This window comes from Phoenix dactylifera, unplaced genomic scaffold (genome assembly GCF_009389715.1).
Source record: "Phoenix dactylifera cultivar Barhee BC4 unplaced genomic scaffold, palm_55x_up_171113_PBpolish2nd_filt_p 000265F, whole genome shotgun sequence".
Lineage (NCBI taxonomy): Eukaryota > Viridiplantae > Streptophyta > Magnoliopsida > Arecales > Arecaceae > Phoenix > Phoenix dactylifera.
The window spans coordinates 581,010-602,310 of record NW_024067754.1 but is presented as its reverse complement, the minus strand read 5'-3'; the positions used below and the strand labels follow the sequence as shown (position 1 = coordinate 602,310).

The window sequence follows — 21,301 nt, the reverse complement described above, 5'->3', positions numbered from 1 at the left end:
TGCTTCCGGGCCAGGGGGCAGGCCCGCGGGCCCGTGCACCCCAGGCCCAGGCTGGTTGGGGGTCTCAGGACATGACGTGCAGTCCGTGCGCCCAACGAGTCTCTGGCCCAGGGGACAGGCTTGAGCCGGATCCTCTGGCCCAGGAGGAGCCGACCTGGGATGGAGGCCCTATGACAGGCCCTTTTCGGTATAGCCCACCCTGTCAGGAGTTGGCGGCTGGTCTGGGGTTCCCTCAGGTCGGTGGTCAGGATCCCCCCACGGTGGGTATGCCGAGTGGGTCTCGGCTCTGGGATGCTCATGGGGGTTTCGGGAGCGGGCCGGAGGGGGTTTTTCGCTTTGGCCCTCCTGTCCTGACTGCAGGTGTGTTGGAGGATGCTACCCCAGGTAGGTGTTTGGTGGGGGGCCACCCCTCCCCACACTTGGAGGGGAGCATGGCCGCTGCACTGACATCAGGAGTGGGGATGGACCACTCTACCGCTGCCCAGCGGGTCAGGGCAGTTGTTATGGGGCTCGGAGCCGTACCTGGTGGAGTGGAGGAGGAGCGAGGCTACCTGGGCGCCGAGCCTGAGGATGATCCCGCGACTTTAGGAGAGGATGAGTCTGAGGCCGACTATGTGGACTGTGATCCATGATGATTCTTTCTTGGAATTGTAGGGGGGCGGCCAAGCCGTCCTTCATGTCTTCGTTCAAATGATTGGTGCAGATCCACTGTCCGGATATCTGTTTCCTTTGTGAGACCCGATTATCTGGTGAGGGGCTTAGCCGATTGAGGCGGCGTATGGAGAGAGATTGGGAGACCTATGCAGTTGACTCCCAGGGGTTGTCGGGAGGAATTTTGGTTCTGTGGAGGCGGGGTGTGGCGACGATCGATGTCTTCCACAACTGCTCTCAACAAGTAATCATGGTCATGTCTAGACCCGACGCTGCTCCATGGGTACTGTGCGGTGTATACGCGAGCACGGACCACCGGGTTAGGAGAGTCCTTTGGCAGGAGATCACCAGTCTGATCGCCTAGGGCATCCCGACAGTAGTGATTGGTGACTTCAACTGTATTCTGAGTGAGGATGAGAAGCGAGGGGGCGCTGCTTTTACGGATCGAGTGGACAGGAGGGAGTTCCGTGACTTTGTGTCGTGGAACAGCCTGGTAGACTTAGGTTCTGCCGGTCCACATTTTACCTGGTGTAATAATCAGCTGGGCGGTGCTAGGGTTTGGGAACGATTAGACAGGGCTTTTGCATCCCCTGATTGGATCCTCCGATTTCCCTCTGGCCGGGTCAGCCACCTGCCTCGTATCGCCTCGGACCATTGCCCCTTGCTACTCTCTACCTCATCGGGTCTTACGCATCACAGCCCCTTCCGCTTTGAGAAGATTTGGCTGTCGTACCCCCAGTCTTGGGATATTGTCCGCGATGCATGGCGGGTCCCGGTGCATGGCGATGCCATGCAACGGGTCTCACGAAAACTTGAGTTGACTAAAAGGCGTCTTCGCCGGTGGAACCGTGAGGTTGTGGGTAATATTTTTCGGCGATTGGAGGGCGTAGAGGCCTCGATCGCCAAGTTGCAAAGGAAGGAAGACCTAGGGGGTATGCTCCCAGAGGATGATCTGGCTGATCTCCGGGGACTGCTTGCGACTCACCACTCGTTGTTACGTCAGCATGAGATTTTCTGGCGTCAGAAATCCCGGGTGCAGTGGGTAAGCGAGGGGGATCGTAATACTAGGTTCTTCCATCAGACTACGGTTATACGGAGACGGAGGAGCATGATTCACACTCTGCGAGATGGGTCCGGACATCGAGTGGAGAGCGAGCCTGCCGTCCGTCAGGTCTTACTCGACTTTTTCCGTACTAGATGGACGGAGGATGAGGAGACGAGTCATGGGGACCGCCCTCTCAGGGTGGATGTGGGTATCCGTGACACTGAGCGTGTATCCTTGATCCGGCCGGTGTCGGTGCTGGAGGTACAGGAGGCAGTCTGGGCCTTGACTCCGGACAAGGCCCCTGGACCTGATGGTTTTCCTCCTTTTTTCTTTCGGCAGTACTGGAGTATTATCCGACCAGCGGTGGTGGAGGCTATCCAGTGCTTCTTTACCCAGGCAGCCATGCCTGTGGGCTGGAAGGCTACCTTCATCACGCTTATTCCTAAGCGTCAGGACGCGACTGAGCCCAGTCATTTTTGTCCTATCAGTTTGTGTACAACCTCATATAAGGTTGTGGCAAGAATTATGGTGGGCAGGATGAAGCCCCTCTTACCTGACATCATTAGCCAGGAGCAGGGGGCTTTTGTGGCTGGCAGAAATATTTCTCACAATGTTATGTTGGCCCAGGAAATGATGTGGGATCTTCAGCGAGCTTCGAAGCGGCACAGCTTGATGGCAGTCAAGTTGGATATGGAGCGGGCTTATGATAGGATAAGGTGGCGGTTTCTTCAGCGGGCTTTGGAGGCTTACGGCTTCCCGAGGCAGTGGATTGACTGGGTGATGGGGTGTGTCCGTGGGCCAAAATTTTCTATCTTGGTCAACGGCACACAGTCATCCTTCTTTGAGTCCACCTTAGGATTACGACAGGGATGTCCCTTATCCCCTTACTTGTTTATTATCTGTGCTGATATCTTGTCTCGGTCTTTGGAGAGGGTGTGCGCTAGCCGGGAGCTGGAGGCCTATATCCCAGCCCCGGGGGCTCGACCTATCTCCCATTTACTTTTTGCTGATGACTGTCTTCTTTTGACCAGGGCTCGGACTTCAGACGCTCGGGTCCTCCGCAGGGTGGTGGCAGACTATTGCGCAGCATCCGGCGAGAGAGTGAATTTGCTTAAGTCTACCATTTCTTTCAGCCCCAGCACGGTGAGCAGAGTCAGACAGGAGATCAGAGGGATACTGCAGATACCAGAGCAGGAGGGGGCGCTCACCTACCTAGGTGTTCCTATTACTGGCCGGAGACTACGGGTGGCGGAGTGCTCGGGTTTGGTGCAGCGTGTCCAGAGCAGGTTGGAGGGATGGAGGGCGTCCTCCCTATCCATGATGGGGAGAGTGACACTGGTTAGAGCGGTGCTGGGATCCATACCGGTGTATCTCATGGCCAACACAGTGGTTCCGAAGACGATTCTGTTGAGGATCGAGCGCCTTCTTCGGAGCTTCTTGTGGGGGTCATACGGTGGAGGTCACGGAGTGCACCTGGTGGCATGGGAGCAGGTGTGCCTTCCTACCGGCGAGGGTGGCTTGGGGGTGCAGTCCCTCATAGTGAGGCGCGAGGCGTTCCTTGCTCGGCACGCGGCCCGGTTCTTGTTAGAGCCACATGGCCTCTGGAGTCAGGTGATGGCAGCTAGATATGGTCGGGGGGCTTCAGTGGTGGCGGGGGAGGGGGGGCGTCGAGTCTCCTTCATGTGGCGTGAGATCAGGAGGTACATGCCATCTGTATTGGCGCATACCAGGTATTTGATTGGAGACGGCCGGAGTATTGATGTGACCGGCGATTCATGGGTGGACTCCCTTCCCCTGAGTTGCTGGCCGACTATGGTTGACACCGCGGCAGTGGAGGGGCTACGGGTGTGTGACCTCCTAGCCCCAGGAGGGGCAGAGTGGGATGAGGCCAGACTCAGGTTGGTGTTTGGGGCGCACCTAGTTGCGAGGATTCGGTCCCTTCCGTTACCCGAATGTGGGGGGCCGGACGTCAGGGTGTGGGGCACCTCGAGCCGGGCCAGTGTCAGATTAGGAGATCTCTCCCGCATTATTCAGACGGAGCACGAGCCGGGGCCGGACTGTATCTAGACTTGGAGGTCGGGTCTTCACCCGAGGGTAGCTCTCTTCCTATGGAAGATATGCTGGGACCGCCTTCCGACGAGAGCAGAGCTGACTAGGCGTGGCTGGGGGGTCCCAGCAGAGTGCGAGACGTGTGGAGCTGAGGAGTCAGTGGACCATGTGCTCTTCCAGTGTACATGGGCGAGGGCGACATGGCAGTGGACTGGGATCCCGCAGGGAGCGCGGAGTGCGCGACTACAGTTTCTCAGGGTGATACGTCAGTGGTTAGCCAGTTCACAGACTCGCGATGAGGATATCAGAGCGACTTGCACAGCATATCAGATTTGGTTGGCTAGGAATGCCCGTACTCTTGGCGAGCGCAGGATGTCACCGAGGTTTGTGGCAGAGCTTGTGCGGGCACAGGCCATAGAGATTAGGCCTACCCTACCTACAGATAGACCTTTGATAGCTTGGGACACCTGGGGTTCCCCTCTTGCTTCGGCAGCTCCTCGGATGGTGTTTTTCACCTGGGAGCCCCCACCCCCGAGTTTCCTCAAGGTTAACTTTGATGGGTCGGTTTTGGATGGCGGCACGCGTGGCGGTGCAGGTTTTGTCATACGGGACTTGCATGCGAGGGCGGTAGCCGCAGGTGGCTGCCAGTTGTTTGATACATCGATCCCCGGAGCAGAGCTGCGGGCAGCCTGGGCAGGCCTTCGTCATGCACGGATTGTGTTGCGGACCAGCTCGATTATGTTGGAGGGTGACTCGACCACTGTCATCGGGTGGATTCAGAGGGGATTAAGGGGTGAGGGCACAGACCACCCCTTGATCCGTGATATCATGGTGATGATGAGAGATGGGATGGCCATCCAGGCCAAGCATGTATTCAGGGAGGCCAACGGGGCAGCAGATTGGGTAGCTGCCTACGTGGCCCACTATTCGGGGTATGCCCTTTGGTCGGGTGAGGGGGAGTTGCCATTGGCACTCCGTGAGTTACTGTATTTTGATTTTATTGGGTGCATTCATATACGTACTGTTTGATGCACCTGTTTTAAGCAAAAAAAAAAAGAGATGGACAGCTACTCTAAGTCAAAATTCTCTTAAACTCTGCTCCTCATGGATCTATATAGCACAAAATTCTTGATAACCTGCCCAAGACAGCACTCTGGACTCCAAACTACCAGCCTCATCACATTCAAACCTTTGCCCGGAATTTTCTTCTTAAAAGGAAACAGATAGAAAATGGATATCAAGAGGATGATCAGTGGTAACAAGAAAAGAATCAGGCCCAAGAGCAAAAGGGAACACCAGCGGAGGTATGGAGGGAAAGAAACAATATGATAAAAATTAAGTAATTAATGATTCCCCGGTTAAAAAAAGGGAATGCAAATGATTCACGAGGATTTACAGTGGCGTTCACGTGAACCGTCAAATGGTCCCCATCTCTGATTGCATGCAAAAAGAAGATGACACGCATCACTCTAGGTTCACATAGCCAAATCTCTCTCTCTCTCACGCACACAAGAGAGAGAGAAAGCTACGTAGGTGCGACAAATGACACGTGGGCATATGTTGGCTCAGCTATATATACGAATAAGCTTGGACACAAAACGCTTGGATTGTTCTTCGCCATCGCAGCCACCACCTTCTCTTCTTTCTACCTCCCTCTTTTCTTGAAATACAAACATAAAAAATTAACCAATACACACTAAATTAGAGAATAAGATGTATTGGTGAACTTTTTTCTCCCGAGGTTTTAGAAAATATTTGAATAAGAAACTATATAATATCAAAACTATTTTCTTTTTTTTTCTTTAAGAAATAGTAATGGATCAAAAACCCCATCAACATCATTTTACAGAAGCAGTCTCATCTAACGAACACATGGTAGTTTATAGGTTCATGTGGATGCGCACAAATATGATATGAGTTTGTGAATCAGATCTGATAATGCTTTTTTCATAACTACGGCTTGACCGAGCGGCACACCCCTACCACTTTTTGATTTCAAGTTTTGAATATTGCAGAGAAACATATTGATAAAAATTAGAAGAAATGCACAATTGAACACCTGAAGAATATTCTTCTATAGCAAAAAAAAGAAACAATGAGAACAGGTAGCAAAAAAAAAAAAAAAACTGTTAAGTGTGCTGATCTATGTCATACAGGATAACAGTCAAATGACTGAGTAAAATTAAAAATATGATTGCTGCAAAATCAGATAAAAAGAACAGTATAAGAGCATAGTGCATTACCTCGTTGCTTCAAGCCGGTCGGTAGACGCTGGTCTTCGGACAGGAGGGATGCCGCTCGATCGAGGCTTAAGGGCTTCTCGGATGGCGCCGGAGAGGAGGGAGGAGGAGGAGATCTTCGGGCGGAGGCGAAGCTAGAGAATCATTAAAAAAAAGAAAAAACACCTACGAACACACAAACAAGAGGAGGCGGAGAGAAGAAGAACAAGCGAGAAGGTGGGAGCGGAGGGAGGAGAAGAAATTAAAATACCTCGAGCGGAGAGAGGGTTGGTGTCGGTCGATCGGCGCTGGAGAGGAAGGAGGAGGAGAGGAGGTTGGAGTCGGACGGTCGGCACCGGAAAGGAGGAAGACAGGGGGCTAGCGTAGCGCCGGAGAGAAGGAAGACGGAAGCTAGGGCAGCGCCAGAGAAGAGAAATAGGGGAGTAGCTAGGGCAGAATAAGGGCTTGATCGGGGTCGGGTGCTGGGTTCGGAGGGGTCCTCGCCTTCGACAACGTTTATAAGCGTCGTTTTAGATCGATGCTTATACGCGTCGTGTTAACTCGACGCTTATAAGCGTCGTCTTAGGTCGGAGACAACAATGACTTTTAAAAGCATCGTTCTAGGTCCAGTTTCCATGCTTTCTAGCAATACTTTCGCTTGAGGACTACGACGACGCTTTTAAGCGTCGTCGGTACTTTCAAATTGCCGACACTCATTAGAAGTGTCGGCAAAATTGGGCGGGGGAGCCAAATTTGCCAACGCTTTTCTCTAGCATCGGCATTCAAGAGTCGTTTTTGTTTTTTTTTTTTTTTGTAGTGCTCACAAAAGCAAAATCAGATCTCATGTCTTACTGGCAGCCCCTTCTGGCTTTTTGTGTGGTTTGTCAGATATTCCTATTCACTAACTACATATATATACCTTGCAGGCATAGTCTTTCTGCACAACCAATCTCTTTATGATCTCCACTACATCTTGCGAGAGAGTCGGCAAGATGACAACTGCATGCATTGACCTCCTTGTGGACAATTAACCTGACTTTCCAATGTGCAGACAAATATGTCATAAACTTCTAACAGTTCTAGACAGATCTGCGGCTTTCCTGGCCAAATTTATCTTTTATTGAAAACTTGAGCATCAGACTAAGCCCATACCTGGGAGACTTCATTTTCCTCGGGGCAGCATTATATGGTGCAGGCCTTCCACACAATATCTCAATCCGCAAAATATTTTCCTTCAATTTGACTTAGTTCACAACGGTCTCCAAAGTCATCTTTTAGGACCACATCTGCATCAACTTTCTTTTCGTTGACCCCAACAGATGCAAGAAGCTTCTCTTCTATCTGCATCCAGTTAAAACAGGCCTATATGGTTTCTTCTGGAGATCAAACTTATCACTAGTAGACCATGTAACAATGTAGAATACAGATTACTGCACACGCATTTGTTGAATTAATCGCACCTCACTGCCCCTAAGAATACTTGATGGGACCCAATTGGATGAGCAGTGGGCTATCTTGCCAAACATTCTGAATAAATAAGTGAAACAGTAGTTCTTCGTAAACTCTATTGTAGCTCCCCTGTCACGAATTTGCATCCCTCCTTTCTAACTCCCCTTGTCTCCTGGCCCCTTGTTGCAGTCTCTCTGTTCTTAATTTCTCTTGATAAAATGGTTAGAGTTCTCTCATCCTTTTTCTAAAAAAAAAATAAAATAACGACATACTGAATACACGGGGTGTCTCCATTTTATTGTAGAATAGGCAAAAGCGTGACAAATTCAATTGAGATTTGCTGATTCTAAAGTAAGTGGATTGTAGTATACTAGTAAATGGATCCAACTTAGCTCTTAGCCTCAGGCCTTGTTGTCGTTGAGGACCGGTCAGACTATGGTGCCGAGCGGAAGATATGCCGGAGGGCTCGGTGGAGAGTTGCTCAGATCGTGCTAGGCTACAATTTGGAGCGGAGGATTGTGTCCAAGGTTCTGATTTGTAACTGAGCTCTCACCTAAAATAGTAAAGACGAAAAAGTCTTCTTGTCGAAGCTAGTGTGTCCGACGGAGAACCCTCCGATGCTTAAATCAGCACGAAACTTAGAAATAGAGAAGGTTTTAAGCGGTCCGAGCACCGGACTACTTACCTAGAAGGTCTCTGGATTGTATAGGCGAAGGCGTGCATCTATCGTTGAGCACCGGACTGTTTTCCACCGGACGACTCGTAGGTACGTGGTTCGGCTGAGATTAGCAAGCTTCCACACGTCCTGAGAATCAGATATAGGTATTTCACATGCAAATCATGCTATGTCTATTTTATGAGCGCAATTCCAGAAACTACTCGAAATTACGGCTGATACATATCAAGTATAAGAGTTTTTTTCAAATTGAAGGACTTTTTACGCTATAGGACGAACTTTGATTTTCTGTTTAAAGACATTGTGGCGGAAAATGAATGGCCGGCGCTTTGTGCGAGCTGTGGTTGGTCATCAGGCCTCGGTAATGAAACGCACCATTCACTGTATCAAAATCGTAAATCACAATCCTATCTAAATTGATCGATCGAAAACATGGCAGACTGGCGTTGGTCTGTACCTTTCAAACCCCACATTCCTTACCGAACCCTGAAGGCCAGCTCACAACTTCGGAGCACCGGCGATGGTCAATTCATGGAACCACTCGTCGCCAAAAACCAGTATGAAAACGGACAGAGAGCGCACAAGAAGACATGCGATAGTCACGAGGGAGGCTTTGCACGATTGGCGCCCGGCCAACCAGCCGCTAACCTTTCATGCTTTTTCCAGTCACGTCGAGATGCTTCAGATTTGTCCCCGTCTTCGTGGTGGGACCTGAACGCGTCAGCGTGCTTATCAACTTTGTTTTCAGCTCTTCTGTCAGAAAGCTTTTTGGATTTAAGCTTGCTACCGTTACAAAATTACTGTTAGGATGAAAACGTTGCGTGTTTTTGGAATATAGTTGAAAGTTGGACTCATAATCTCACACACCGTCATTCTAACTTATATCGTGGCTTTCTACGTGGATTAGAGATTGAGAATGATTGATTCCGGATCTCAGAAAGGTTTTATTGGCTTTATTGGATGACCGTGGTTGATGGAATGATGGAAAGGGAAAGCAGGATAAAAGATTTGAATAGATAGATATTTTGGTTTTGATTGTGCAATCTAAGCGGTAATAAAGAACTTACGTCTATCTGGCCCCACATACAATGGTCCCTATATACTATTATTCTCTTTTCGTGATGTTATTTTGGAAATCAAAGAAAAAAACGTAAAGTTAGCATGATAAACAATATCCCACAAATTATGCAGTCCGAGATTAGCTCAGCGGTTACACCTGCTTGTTTTAAAAAGGAAGGGTTAAAGTTTTGTCTTGGGTAGTGCTATCTTTCGATATTTCAGCTCTTGTAGGAGTTTTTTCTGACATGATAATTCCGGCAGCGCAAGCAACCCGATTCCTTATAAGAAAAAAGGAAACCACAAATTATTTTTTTCTGTACAATATGGTACTATGCATCCATATGTATTATGCCATTCCTAACTTAATGTGGTGACCGTTTTTTTATTTTCAAGAAAGGATTTTTGTGCTCGTGCTTTATGATGTATGCTTGCAAGCTCTTTAGGCCAACTTCCGAGGGTGGAAGTGGCTATTGATGACAATGATAATGCTACCCCAGTTCGGCACGAGAGATGCAGGAGGCAGTCTGGGCTCTGGCAGAGTACAAGGCCTCTGGACCTGATGGTTTTCCCCCTTTTTTCTTTCAAAAATACTAGGGTATCATTCGGGGTGCATGGTAGAGGATGTTCAGTGCTTCTTCATCCGGGCAACGATGCCCGATGATTGGAAGACCACCTTTATTATGCTCATATCGAAGCGTCAGGATGCGGCAGAGCCTTATCATTTTAGGCCCATTAGTTTGTGCACGACCTTATACAATATTGTGGCAATGATAATGGTGGGTAGGATGAAGCCCTTGTTGCTAGGCATCATCAGTCAAGAGCAAGGAGCTTTTGTGGCAGGTAGAAACATCTCCCACAACGTCATGTTGGCTGAAGAAATGATGTGGAATCTTCAGCTGGCATCGAAGTAACGAAACTTGATGGCAGTCAAGCTGGACATGGAGAGAGCTTATGACAGGATCAGGTGGAGTTTCGCATAGCGGGTGCTCGAGAGTTTTGGTTTCCACAGGATATGGATTGGATGGGACGTCCTAGGGTGCATCCGGAGGCCTAAGTTCTCTATCTTGGTTAATGGCACACCGTCATCTTTCTTCTAGTTCACCATGGGGCTTCATCTGGGATGTCCCTTATGTCCATACTTATTATTTGTGTTGATGTTTTGTCTCATGCATTACAGGGTGTGTGTGCCAGTCGGGAACTAGAGGCCTACATTCCAGCACTGGGGGCTGGATCTATTTTCCATTTATTTTTCGCTGACGATTGTCTTTTTCTGGCTAGGGCGCAGGCTTCTGATGCACGGGTCTTCTGCAGGGTGTTGGCGGACTACTGCATGGCATCCGAGCAGAGAGTGAACTTTCTAAAGTCAGTCATCTATTCAGTCCTAGCACAGAGGGCAGAGTCAGATAGGATATCCGAAGGACACTGAAGATACCAAAGCCGGAGGGTACCCTGAGCTACCTGGGAGTCTCCATCTCAGGCCAGAGACTACAGGTGGCAGAGTGCTCAGGTCTGATGCAGTGTGTCCAGAGCAGGCTGGAGAGATGGAGGGCGGCTTCTCTCTCCATGGTGGGTAGATTGACATTGGTCAGAAATCGTTTGGGTCCATGCCAGTATATCTAATGGCCAACACTATTGTACCGAAGATGATTCTGTTGAGGATCGAGTGACTTCTTCGGAGCTTCTTGTGGGGGTCTTACAGCGGAGGTCATGGGATGCACTTGGTGGCCTAGGAGTAGATCTGCCTCCCTCCCAGTGAGGGTGGTATGGGGGTGCAATCCCTCCTAGAGAGACATGAGGCTTTTATTGCTTGGCACGCAGTTCGGTTTATGTTAGAACCACATGGGCTCTGGAGTCAGGTGATGGAGGCCGAATATGGTCGAGGGGGCTCAGAGGGGGTGGCACGGAGTGGTCGCAAAGTCTCCTTCATGTGGCGGGAGATTAGGAGGTACTTGCTGACCGCGTCGATGAATAGCAGATGGCTGATAGGCGATGGGCGGAGCATTGATGTGACCGGTGACCCATGGTTGGATTTTCTTCTCCTGAGGAGTGGGCCTACTATGGTTGATGCTGAGGCAGCTGAGGGATTGCAGGTGTGCGACCTTCTAGCACCAGGTGGGACAGAGTGGAATGAGACCTGGCTACGACAGCTGTTTGGGGTACACCTTGCTGAAAGGGTCCAGTCCCTCTCGGTACCAGAATGTGCAGGGCCAGACATTCGGGTTTGGGGCACCTCATGCAAGACCAGTGTCAAATTGGGGGACCTCGCCTGAGTTATCCAGTGGGATCACGAGCTAGGGTCGGACTGCACTTGGATCTAGAGGACCGGACTTCGCCCAAGGGCAACACTCTTGTTATGGAAGGAGATATGGGACCGCCTTCCGATGAGAGCAATGCTGAGTAGGCATGGCTTAGGGATCCCCGCTACGTGCGGGACGTGCGGTGCTGATGAGACAGTGGACCACGTTCTATTCCAGTATATATGGGCGAGGTTGACATGGTAGTGGGCAGGGATTCTGCAGGAGGCCTGGAGTTTGAGGCTGCAGTTCCTACAGGTAATTCGACAGTGGTTGGGTAGTTCGCTGACACGTCAGGAGGTCATTAGAGCGACTTGCACAGCGCATCAGATTTGGCTAGCAAGAAAAGCTCATATGTTTGGAGAGTTCAGGATGTCACCGAGATTTATAGCAGAGTACGCTCGATTGCAGGCAGCGGAGATTAGTCCCACCCCAGATGGACCTTTGATAGCTTGGGACACCTGAGGTTCTCTCTCTGCTCAAGCAGCTCCTCAGATGGTGTTCTTCTTGTGGGAACTCCCACCCCTGAGCTTCCTCAAGGTCAATTTCGATGGATCGGTTCTGGATGGAGGTATGTGGGGAGATGCAGGCTTTGTTATATGGGACCCGCACTCTAGGATGGTGGCAGCAGGCGGCTACCAGTTCTTCGACACGTCGGATGGAGGTATGTGGGGAGATGCAGGCTTTGTTATATGGGACCCGCACTCTAGGATGGTGGCAGCAGGCGGCTACCAGTTCTTCGACACGTCGGTTCCTGGGACGGAGCTGCGGGCTGCCTAGGCGGGTCTTCAACAAGTGAGGCAAGTGTTGCAGGCTAGTTTAGTTATCTTGGAGGGTGATTCAACCACGGTGATCAGGTGGGTTCAAGGGAGCCCGAGGGGCGAGAGCACGGACCACCCCTTGATCCGGAATATTGGGATGATGACTAGGAATGGGGTGGTCTTCCAAGCCAAGTATGTATTTAGAGAGGCCAATGGGGCGGCCGACTGGGTGGCTGCCTATGCGGCTCACCACTCAGGGCACACCCTGTGGTCAGAAGAGGGAGAGCTGCTACGGGCACTCTGTGAGCTTGTATTTTTTGATTTTATTGGATGTATTCGTACACGCACTATATGATGAACTCGCCAAAGCAAAAAAAAAAAAAAATAGAGACTTTTGAACAATATGATGCCATGCAACTATATCCATTATGACATTCCTAATTTAATATGGTGACTGTTTCTTTTTCTTGGAAAGAATTTTGCATTCACGCTTTATGAAGTATTCTCACAAGCGTTTAGCCTGAAAACTTCTATCATCGACCATATGAAACGACCATGATAATATCATAAAAAAGAAAGAAATGTGCTAATCTTTTAGAGGGCGAAATGCTCGTTTCTTAATGTGATTTTGTGGTTGGTTAGCTCCTTTTAGCCTCTCTTTATTTAATTTTTTTTGGGTTAAAATTGATCTATCAAATTGCAAGTCATAATTAGTTAGCAAGTTGAAGACATACTACAAGGGCAAGGGTATGATAGAGACGAAGGTTGCTCGTGTTTGTCCTACTGATGTATACTCTCATGAGTGGAGGGAGCTTGTTCATAACTAGTTTTTCAAGGGATGATGGGTTGTGTATGCTTTCTCAATACCTTATATTGCAAATACATACATCGAATATATTATATTGTTTAATTTTTTTTGGTATACATATTCCAACATTGGTAAAGCTACTTGAGAATCTCAAGCAGCTCCTTACACATCAGGCTCGAAGAGTTATGCGAGGCATAAAGATAAATTCGTAAATTTCTTTGAAACTCTTCTACCATATATCACGTAACATGGATGATATATAGCTTGCCAATATACCTTTTGTTGTAGATGGAAGAGCATGGGATGGAGCTCAGTAAGGTAGAGTTCTACAGAATGACTCACACCCACCGAGATGACAGCTTTGTTCGAAAGGAGTTGAGAGATATAGTTGTATGTATTCATCATTGATTTTCTATTAGTTTCATTTTTTTCAAACATTAATATGTGACAGCTCTTTTTTTTTGAGAGATATAGGATAGGGCTACATCTCTTATTTTAAAGCGTGTCGGAGAGTGATCATCATTCGGCGAGACCAGTCGCATTGAAGCTCAGGTGTTCGTCAAATTGATAGGCCCGAAGCATAATGGTCGAGTGAGAGCTTATAACATTGGAGTTGCCCCCACTCAGTTGTCTGCAGTGAGCAAATATACCCAAGATGCTAGACAAAATAGTAACATTATAGAGGTATGTAGTCTGATGGCAGCGATGAAGGAGATGAGACAGAGCCATCATACAGAGATGGAGGAAGTGAGGAAGAGTTATCATACAGATATAGAGGAGTTGAGGTAGAGCCATCAAACAGAGATACATTCTTTGAGGGCTCAGCTTGACTAGATTACATCCATGTTGCGTAGATTTACCCCTCCTTAGGTAAATAACTACATCTATTTGAATATTTTACATAATTATAATATATTTTTGTATGAATTTAATGTTTTTCGATTTCTTAACATGTAAAGTTTCTATCTTTTCTTTGTAGGTTCCTGATACTTCATCTACTTATAGAGATGATGATGATGATGATGCCATCGACCCCTAATAGCTCATAGACTATTTATTTAAGAATTTTATATGCATATTTTTTTATGTTTTTCCCAGCGCATTGTAAATATAAATTGATAGGTAAATATAATCATATTTGACAATATGAATATTTCAAATGATTCATTTGATTGTGACGTGTTATTATATGACTTTTGCTGTGTATGTATTTGGTAAATATATATAGAGTTTTTAATTTTTTTAAAATATTTTTTTTAAAAATTAACTCTTACAATGCTTGCGTCGTTATAAAACGTATTGCCGATGCTAATAAGCATCGCTAATTACCGACAGATAAAAGCGTCCGTAATGCACAATGCTAATAAGTGTCGGTAATGCGTGACACTAATAAGCGTCGGCACTTAGCGATGCTTATAAGTGTCGACAATTACCGATGCTTTCAAAATGAGTCGGCAAGAGAAATTTCGACTCTTACATTGCCACCGCTTTTGCAGTGCTTTAGAAAGCGTCGGCAATAAAAATACCGATGCTTATAAGTGTCAATATATTCTTAAAAAAGCATCCGCAATGCTTGATTTTTTTTGTGGTGGAATAATGTGATTTTAGTTTTGAAATTGGCCGGTAGCACTTTATTAAGACCCTTAAAAAAATTTAGTATGTTCACCATTATGCTTAACTATTTTTGGGAATGCATGGATTGCGCCTTACGCCTGGGTGGGCCCGAATGCCAGTAAAAGGGTGATGGTATGTATTGATTGTCGTGCGTGTGTTATGCGTCATCTCTTAATTTATGTATCTTTTCCTTTATTATGAGAGAGATTATTAGGCATTGTGCCCTTACAAGATCAATTTTTTATACATTGCTGGCAGGCCAATATAATATATACTAGAGGAATTAAATTTGTTTTATCTACTTTTATTTTAAATAAATCTTATTGTTTAATTAGGCCTGTCTAATAATTGAATTGATTATTGTAGAAGAATGGCTTCTTCTCCCGAACTCATGCTTACATGTCATTTAGAAACTTGTACAACACATAGTAGGTTTTATAATAATAAAACTTATACAATTCCTTTAGGTTGGACAATGGGCAGAAGGATCTTCATGCTTTGTTTTTGAAGGCCGTGAGAGTGTTCGGTTGCTGTAAGTATGTTTTGAACTCTATATACATTAAAACGGAGTGTTTGGTGACCCAAATAGGATCACCACGATGATCTAAAATCATTGTGATCTTTATCTTGAGATAATCCAATCCTCGGTGATCTAAGTTCACCATGCTTGGCATGTTCCTAGAGTATCCACGAGTAACTTAATTGTTATGCCATGAGAATCCAAGATCACTTGTTATATAATACGAAAAATATTCTTGATATATGCCACAAGGATTTTTTATGTATTCTCAGTTCTCATGAATAAAAATATAAGCAAATATACTGATTTTTATAGTGCTTGTATTCAAATAAATAAAGCAGTCAAGCAAATCACCACTTTGTGATGCAAAGTCATCATCACCTCGTCAAAGATAATGGTTTTATTGCTAAAACAGGAAAGAGAATGATAAGCGTTTTAACTTTTTTTTCCCTTAATTTCTAGATGAACTTGTATCATAGATTTAACCATATATTCTGTTGCTGGTATTTTCACAAAATGGAGAGCAAATATGTTAGGATAAATCAAAAATAATGTGCAGATGGAAGCCAAAAAATTTTCTTATTAGTTATTCCATGTAAATTCACAGCATATTTCTCCTTTAAGTACACAGGTTTCTAGTTATTCGATTGTCAGTAGAAGAATGGGAAAGAAAATCCCAGCCAAAAAAGGAATGGAAGATAATACATTTCACATTGGGCAGAAGAAAAATATTTTGATTGCTTTATATATTATAAAGAGACATGACATATGCGTAGACCGAACTAAGGCACCATTGTTCATCCATTTCCTTAGAAGCTATTCTCTATCGTATCTGGGGGAGGAGGGAGTTTATGGGAATTGGTGAGGTCACATGGGAAATCAGCCACCTAAAGCTGATACTCTTTGGTATTAGCGGCCCTTTTAGCCAACCAGTTTGGTATTAGGGGACACCACTCCAAAAAATTTGTGCACAAAAAATTTTGATCAAATATCTCAAGAAATAAACAGATCTCCTTGACGGAGCTATGGAAGAAAAAAAAACTATGGTACGGGACGAAAGAAAACATGATTTGCTGCATGGATATTAACTTTCAGGAAGGCAAGAGAATTCAATCAAACATAAGAAATCAAAAGAGCAAAATCCCAAGAAATCAAAAAATAAAGAAATTAATGCCTCACAAAATCAAGAAATCACTGTGGGCAAAAAAAAAGAAGGAAATGAAGAATACAAGATGGGAACACAAATCCCTCCTGGGCACTTCCTCGGGGATGCTCTTTCTTGGGTGGCTCTTTTCCGAACAGTACTTTCTTAAAATCTCTCACGTGCAATGCATGTAGATATAGCCAATACTCAACTATTGGATCGAGAAGCAAAATGATCCTAAAATTTTATCCCAAGATTACTACTTGGGGGTGCTCTTGGATTCCTATACTCAAGGAAGGGTTTTCCAGCACCGAGTTGGGCAGTGATTTATAAATTGTGAATGATTTGGGATCACTGCCACGTAGAATCACTATAGTGTAATCAAATATGGTGATCTCATCACGTTCATTTAGATCAGCCTTGATCTTGGGTGGATCACCCCATGCCAAACATCTCGTAAGGTACGGGCAACATCAAAGTTAATTATTTGAAATCCTGAGATTTCTATGGCCATATATGCTTCTCAATTTTTTATTTTTTTTTCTCTTTTCAAGATTTTGACTAAACCACATATAGCAAGGCTGTCGAAATTTCCATATGTCTAGACTCTATGCAAATAGCATCTATTAGCCTATGGAAGTCTTCTTCAAATCGAGGTATTTGCCTATTGCCGTAGCGAATACTAGATGGCTGATCGACGATGGATGGAGGATTGACGTGGTGGAGGACCCGAGGATGGATGCACTCCCCTTGCGACTTTAGCCTACTACGATCAGTGCTGAGGCGGCAGACGGACTTTGGGTGTGTGTGACTCTTAAGGCCTAGGGAAGCGAAGTGGGATGGTGTCAGACTTGGCCAGTTGTTTGGTAAGCACTTAGCTGAGTAGGTTCGTTCGCTCCTAGTTCCAAGATGTTGGACATATTCTGCCGCTGTGCGGGCCATACCTTGCGGGGTCCCTGAGCAGCACAGGGAGGGTCACTGTCAGCATGTCCCTGCCGCCTGCCAACGGCGATGGCTTGGTTAGTAGGTGGGTTATACCCGAGGGTCCAAGATCTGGAGGCCTGGATGTCAAGATATGGAGCACTTCATGCAGAGCCAATGTTAGGATAGTAGATGTTTTTCGGGTCCTCCCGCGGGAACATGAGCCGAGCTTGGAATGCGATTGGATTTGGAGGTCTGGCCTCCACCAGAGGGTTGCTTTATTTTTCTGGAAGGTGTCCTGGGAGCGCCTGCCAACGAGCTCGATGCTGAACAGACGAGGATTGAGTATTCCCTTTAGTGTTCGGAGTGCCGGGTGGACGAGACGGTGGATCGTGTGCTGTTCCAGTGCATGTGGGCAACTGGGTCTTAGAGACTTGCTGCGGTCTCGCAGGATGCTTAGAGTTGGAGGGATTCTTTTCTGCAGGCTATTTGCCGGTGGTCCGATAGCCCTCAAATGTGCCGGGTGGCCATAGGAGTGACCTGCACAACTTACCAGATTGAATGGCAAGGAACGCTCGAATATTTGTTGAGCACAATCTATCCTCGAGGTTTATGGCAGAGCGCGCTTGGGCTCTAGCTACTGAATCATTCATGTAAGCTTAGAACATGGATCTTTGATAGCTCGGGACACCTGGGGACCCCATACAGCTCAGGCAATACCTCATATAGTGTTTTTCACCTGGGAGCCCCCACTCCCGAGATCTCGCAAGGTTAACTTTGACGATTCCGTTTTGGACAGAGGCAGGAGGGGAGGAGTTGCCCGGGGCACTTCGTAACTTGTTTGCTGATTCTATTGAGTGTATCCGTATTCGTAATGTATGAAATACCCGCTTTAGCGTGAAAAAAACAAAAAAAAAAAGTCAATTCCTATTCATCATGCTCAAAGATAGAAGAGTTAGTTCTTTTTCTATTCAGCAAATTGCTCACTGTTAAAGTTGTCTGAATTGAGAAAAAGTTTCCATTCAAAGCTAGGATTTCTGCAAGGATTGGTGACCGAATCCATTATATAATACGGTAATAACTTATCCTCCCCAAAGGATCATTATATTTGACTTGCAGTTGACGCCACTGATTTCGTACGTCAGCTACTCGTCCAACTAGTGCGTTCCAGGACGTAAAACTTCTCCTTTCCACCATTTTGTGGAGCCAAAGTGGCCAGCCCTGTTTCTGTTCTCCAGTGCGGACGTGTACAGAAGCATCTAAAACGAAAGACCTGTGTGGCCGTAGGAGAGACTACCTCAAATCTCCTAATGCGTTAATTAACGCGCAAAGGGGGGCATCTGTGTCTATATAAATCAGTCCTATCCTTCCTTCCAAGTGCGCAGCAAATTTAGAGAGGATAAACTCTGTCATGGCTCTTCTCCACTCCTCACTGTGCTCTTGTTGTGCCTTTTTTCTTCTGGCTTTTACTTTTCTCCAGGCTCCGCGAGTCCATGGAAGGGAGACGGAAAGCCGATACGTGGTTGGTGTTCGCTCTTTGCTGCCGAGCTCAGTTTGCTCCTCACCGAGAGGTTGGTGTAAACTATATCTAATCATTTACACTTGGCTTTCCTTGTTAAAGAGAGAGATTGGGTAGAACATTCTTCCCAAAAAGACTGGGGAGAATATACTAATGTATCGTTTATGCATGACAAAGATATTAGGGTGGCATGTACTTGGTGCCCTGATGGTGAATTCTGGCCGACCTTTGAAAATTCCTCAAAAGTTTTAGTTGAAAATTCAGTTCTGCCACCTCCTTCGGAAAACATAATAAATAAAGAGGTTGCATATTCTTTTAGCTCAAATTAAGCACTTTATACATAATTTTCAGGTTACGCACACTAATACACATTTTGTGTTTCAAAACTTCTCAAAAGGGTTCCTCGACAAAGAATTGATGTTCTGAAATACTTAGATAAAAGACGGAAAGGACATGCCAGTTTCACTGGTCTTGATGCCTAATTTGCTTTCTTCGGAATGGGAGGGTATATATAAGAGATTGTGTGGTTCCTGGTCAACCAAGTCAAAGCCACTCAGTCCCATTTTTCAGAATGCATATAGTATATGTAAATGTGTACAGAGATCTTCATTTCTTAGATGATGTAGGGATATGGAAAGCTTTTATAGGCCATATGCCAGAAAGGTAAGCAACAAATTAAACATATTCTTCAAATTATCTTTTTAGCCAAATGGATAACTTACATTAATTACTCAGTAAATTCACCAAAAGATACACAAAAAAATATAAACTATACGCAAGGATAGGCGACCGGCGGTTCTTCATGAAAATTTCAGTGCATATTGGGGGGTTGGGTGGCTCCTTTAGCCTATGACATTGTCTCTTTGCTAAATCTATTGACAATTATAATTCCACAGATTCAAACCCGTCCATTATGAAAGTAGTCCACCGGCACGGCCCATGCTCGCCGCTGACCCCCGGCCGGAAGCCAGCCGACGTCAAACTCCTCAACCAGGACCAAGCTCGAGTCAACTGGCTCCAACGCCAGATCTCCATCGCCTCCAACGGCACTCGTGGCTCGCTCGCCGCAACTATCCCCGCCAACTCCGGCGGCTCGATCGGGACCGGCAATTACGTTGTCAGCGTCGGTTTCGGCACCCCTAAGAAGGACTTCACGGTGATCTTCGACACCGGCAGCGACATCACATGGATCCAGTGCAAGCCATGCAGTGATAGTAACTGCTACTCCCAACAGGAGCCACTCTTCGACCCATCTCAATCCTCCACCTATTGCAACATCTCCTGCAGCTCCCCCAATTGCATGAAGCTCGACTCTCCCGGCTGCTCGGCCGGCAGGTGCCGCTACGAAATCGAATACGGTGATAACTCCCAGTCGATGGGCTTCTTCGGCAGCGACACCCTCACACTGACGCCCTCCGACGTGTTGCCGAATTTCTTGTTCGGCTGCGGCGATCAGAGCAAGGGGCTCTTCGGTATGGCTGCCGGTCTGCTCGGTCTAGGGCGTAGACCAGTATCGCTAGTATCGCAGTCGTCGCCAAAGTATGGCGATGTCTTCTCTTACTGCATTCCATCTACATCGAGCTCGCCGGGCTATCTGACACTAGGCAGTGGTCCACTGTCGAACGTCCAGTTCACGCCGTTGCGGACATTCTCCAAGTTGCCTTCATTCTACTTCCTTGATCTCGTGGCAATCAAAGTCGGCGGTAAGCAGCTTCCAATATCTTCGAAGGTGTTCTCTACTGCCGGGACGGTGCTTGATTCCGGCACGGTGATCAGCAGATTGCCTCCATCGGCCTACGCCGCCCTTCGGTTGGCGTTCCGTAAGCAGATGACCAGGTACAAGATGGCGCCGCGTCTGTCGATCCTGGACACATGCTATGATTTCACCGGCTATGACACGGTGACGGTGCCGACGGTGGCGCTGGTGTTTGGAGGCGGGACTACCCTTAACGTCGACTTCTCCGGCATACTGTACGTGCCCAGCGTGTCGCAGGCGTGCCTGGCGTTCGCCCCCAATGGCGATCCGAGAGACTTTGGCATCATCGGCAACGCGCAGCAGAAGCGGTTTAATGTGGTTTATGACATTCCAAATATGAGAATTGGGTTTGGCGCCAATGCTTGTAGTTAATTGGTCGAACACAATGGTTGGGAGCATGATAGATAAACTGATTGATCAAGCAAGCTGGAGAGAAGAAAAAGAAATTAAGAGTTCATGGTAAGAAAACAGAACAAAAAGAGAACCAGCCTAGTGTAGGACGAAATGGTGCCTCTACTTAATTATTCAAGAAAAAAATAGCATGATTATAGTCGTGCTAATTTATCTTTGTCATGATAAAAACTGGATCTTGATTTGAGCTCGTCCTCATTTGGTTTCGATGTTTTGGCTGTTCTATGCGTCTAGTCATCGGAGCAAATGAAGTTAGGTGCAGCATCATTATCAAAGAAAGAGCATCATGGAAGGGTTTTTAAAATAATCACTTCGTGAAAACACTTGCACATGACAAAGGGTCTACAAGTTCATAGAAATTAACTCCATGTCAAAATTTGACTTGGTAAACAAAACTTTTATAGT

The 21,301-nt window shown here is 46.6% G+C and overlaps 1 protein-coding gene across 1 annotated transcript; it reads left to right on the top strand.

Moving 5' to 3' along the window:
- Positions 1-18,431: 18,431 nt before the first annotated feature.
- Positions 18,432-21,053, top strand: LOC103696872 (aspartyl protease family protein At5g10770-like). Its single transcript, XM_008778596.4, has 2 exons — positions 18,432-18,781; positions 19,626-21,053. The coding sequence occupies exons 1-2, from the start codon at positions 18,622-18,624 to the stop codon at positions 20,855-20,857; spliced, it is 1,392 nt and encodes a 463-aa protein (XP_008776818.2). The 5' UTR covers positions 18,432-18,621; the 3' UTR covers positions 20,858-21,053.
- Positions 21,054-21,301: the final 248 nt, after the last annotated feature.

What these genes read in the sequence shown, in the direction of transcription:
- LOC103696872 (XM_008778596.4), top strand. Translation starts at nt 18,622, where the DNA reads ATGGCTCTTCTCCACTCCTCACTGTGCTCTTGTTGTGCCTTTTTTCTT. An exon ending in AGTTTGCTCCTCACCGAGAG is followed by an intron (nt 18,782 to 19,625) that starts GTTGGTGTAAAC and finishes ATAATTCCACAG; the next exon opens with ATTCAAACCCGTCCATTATG.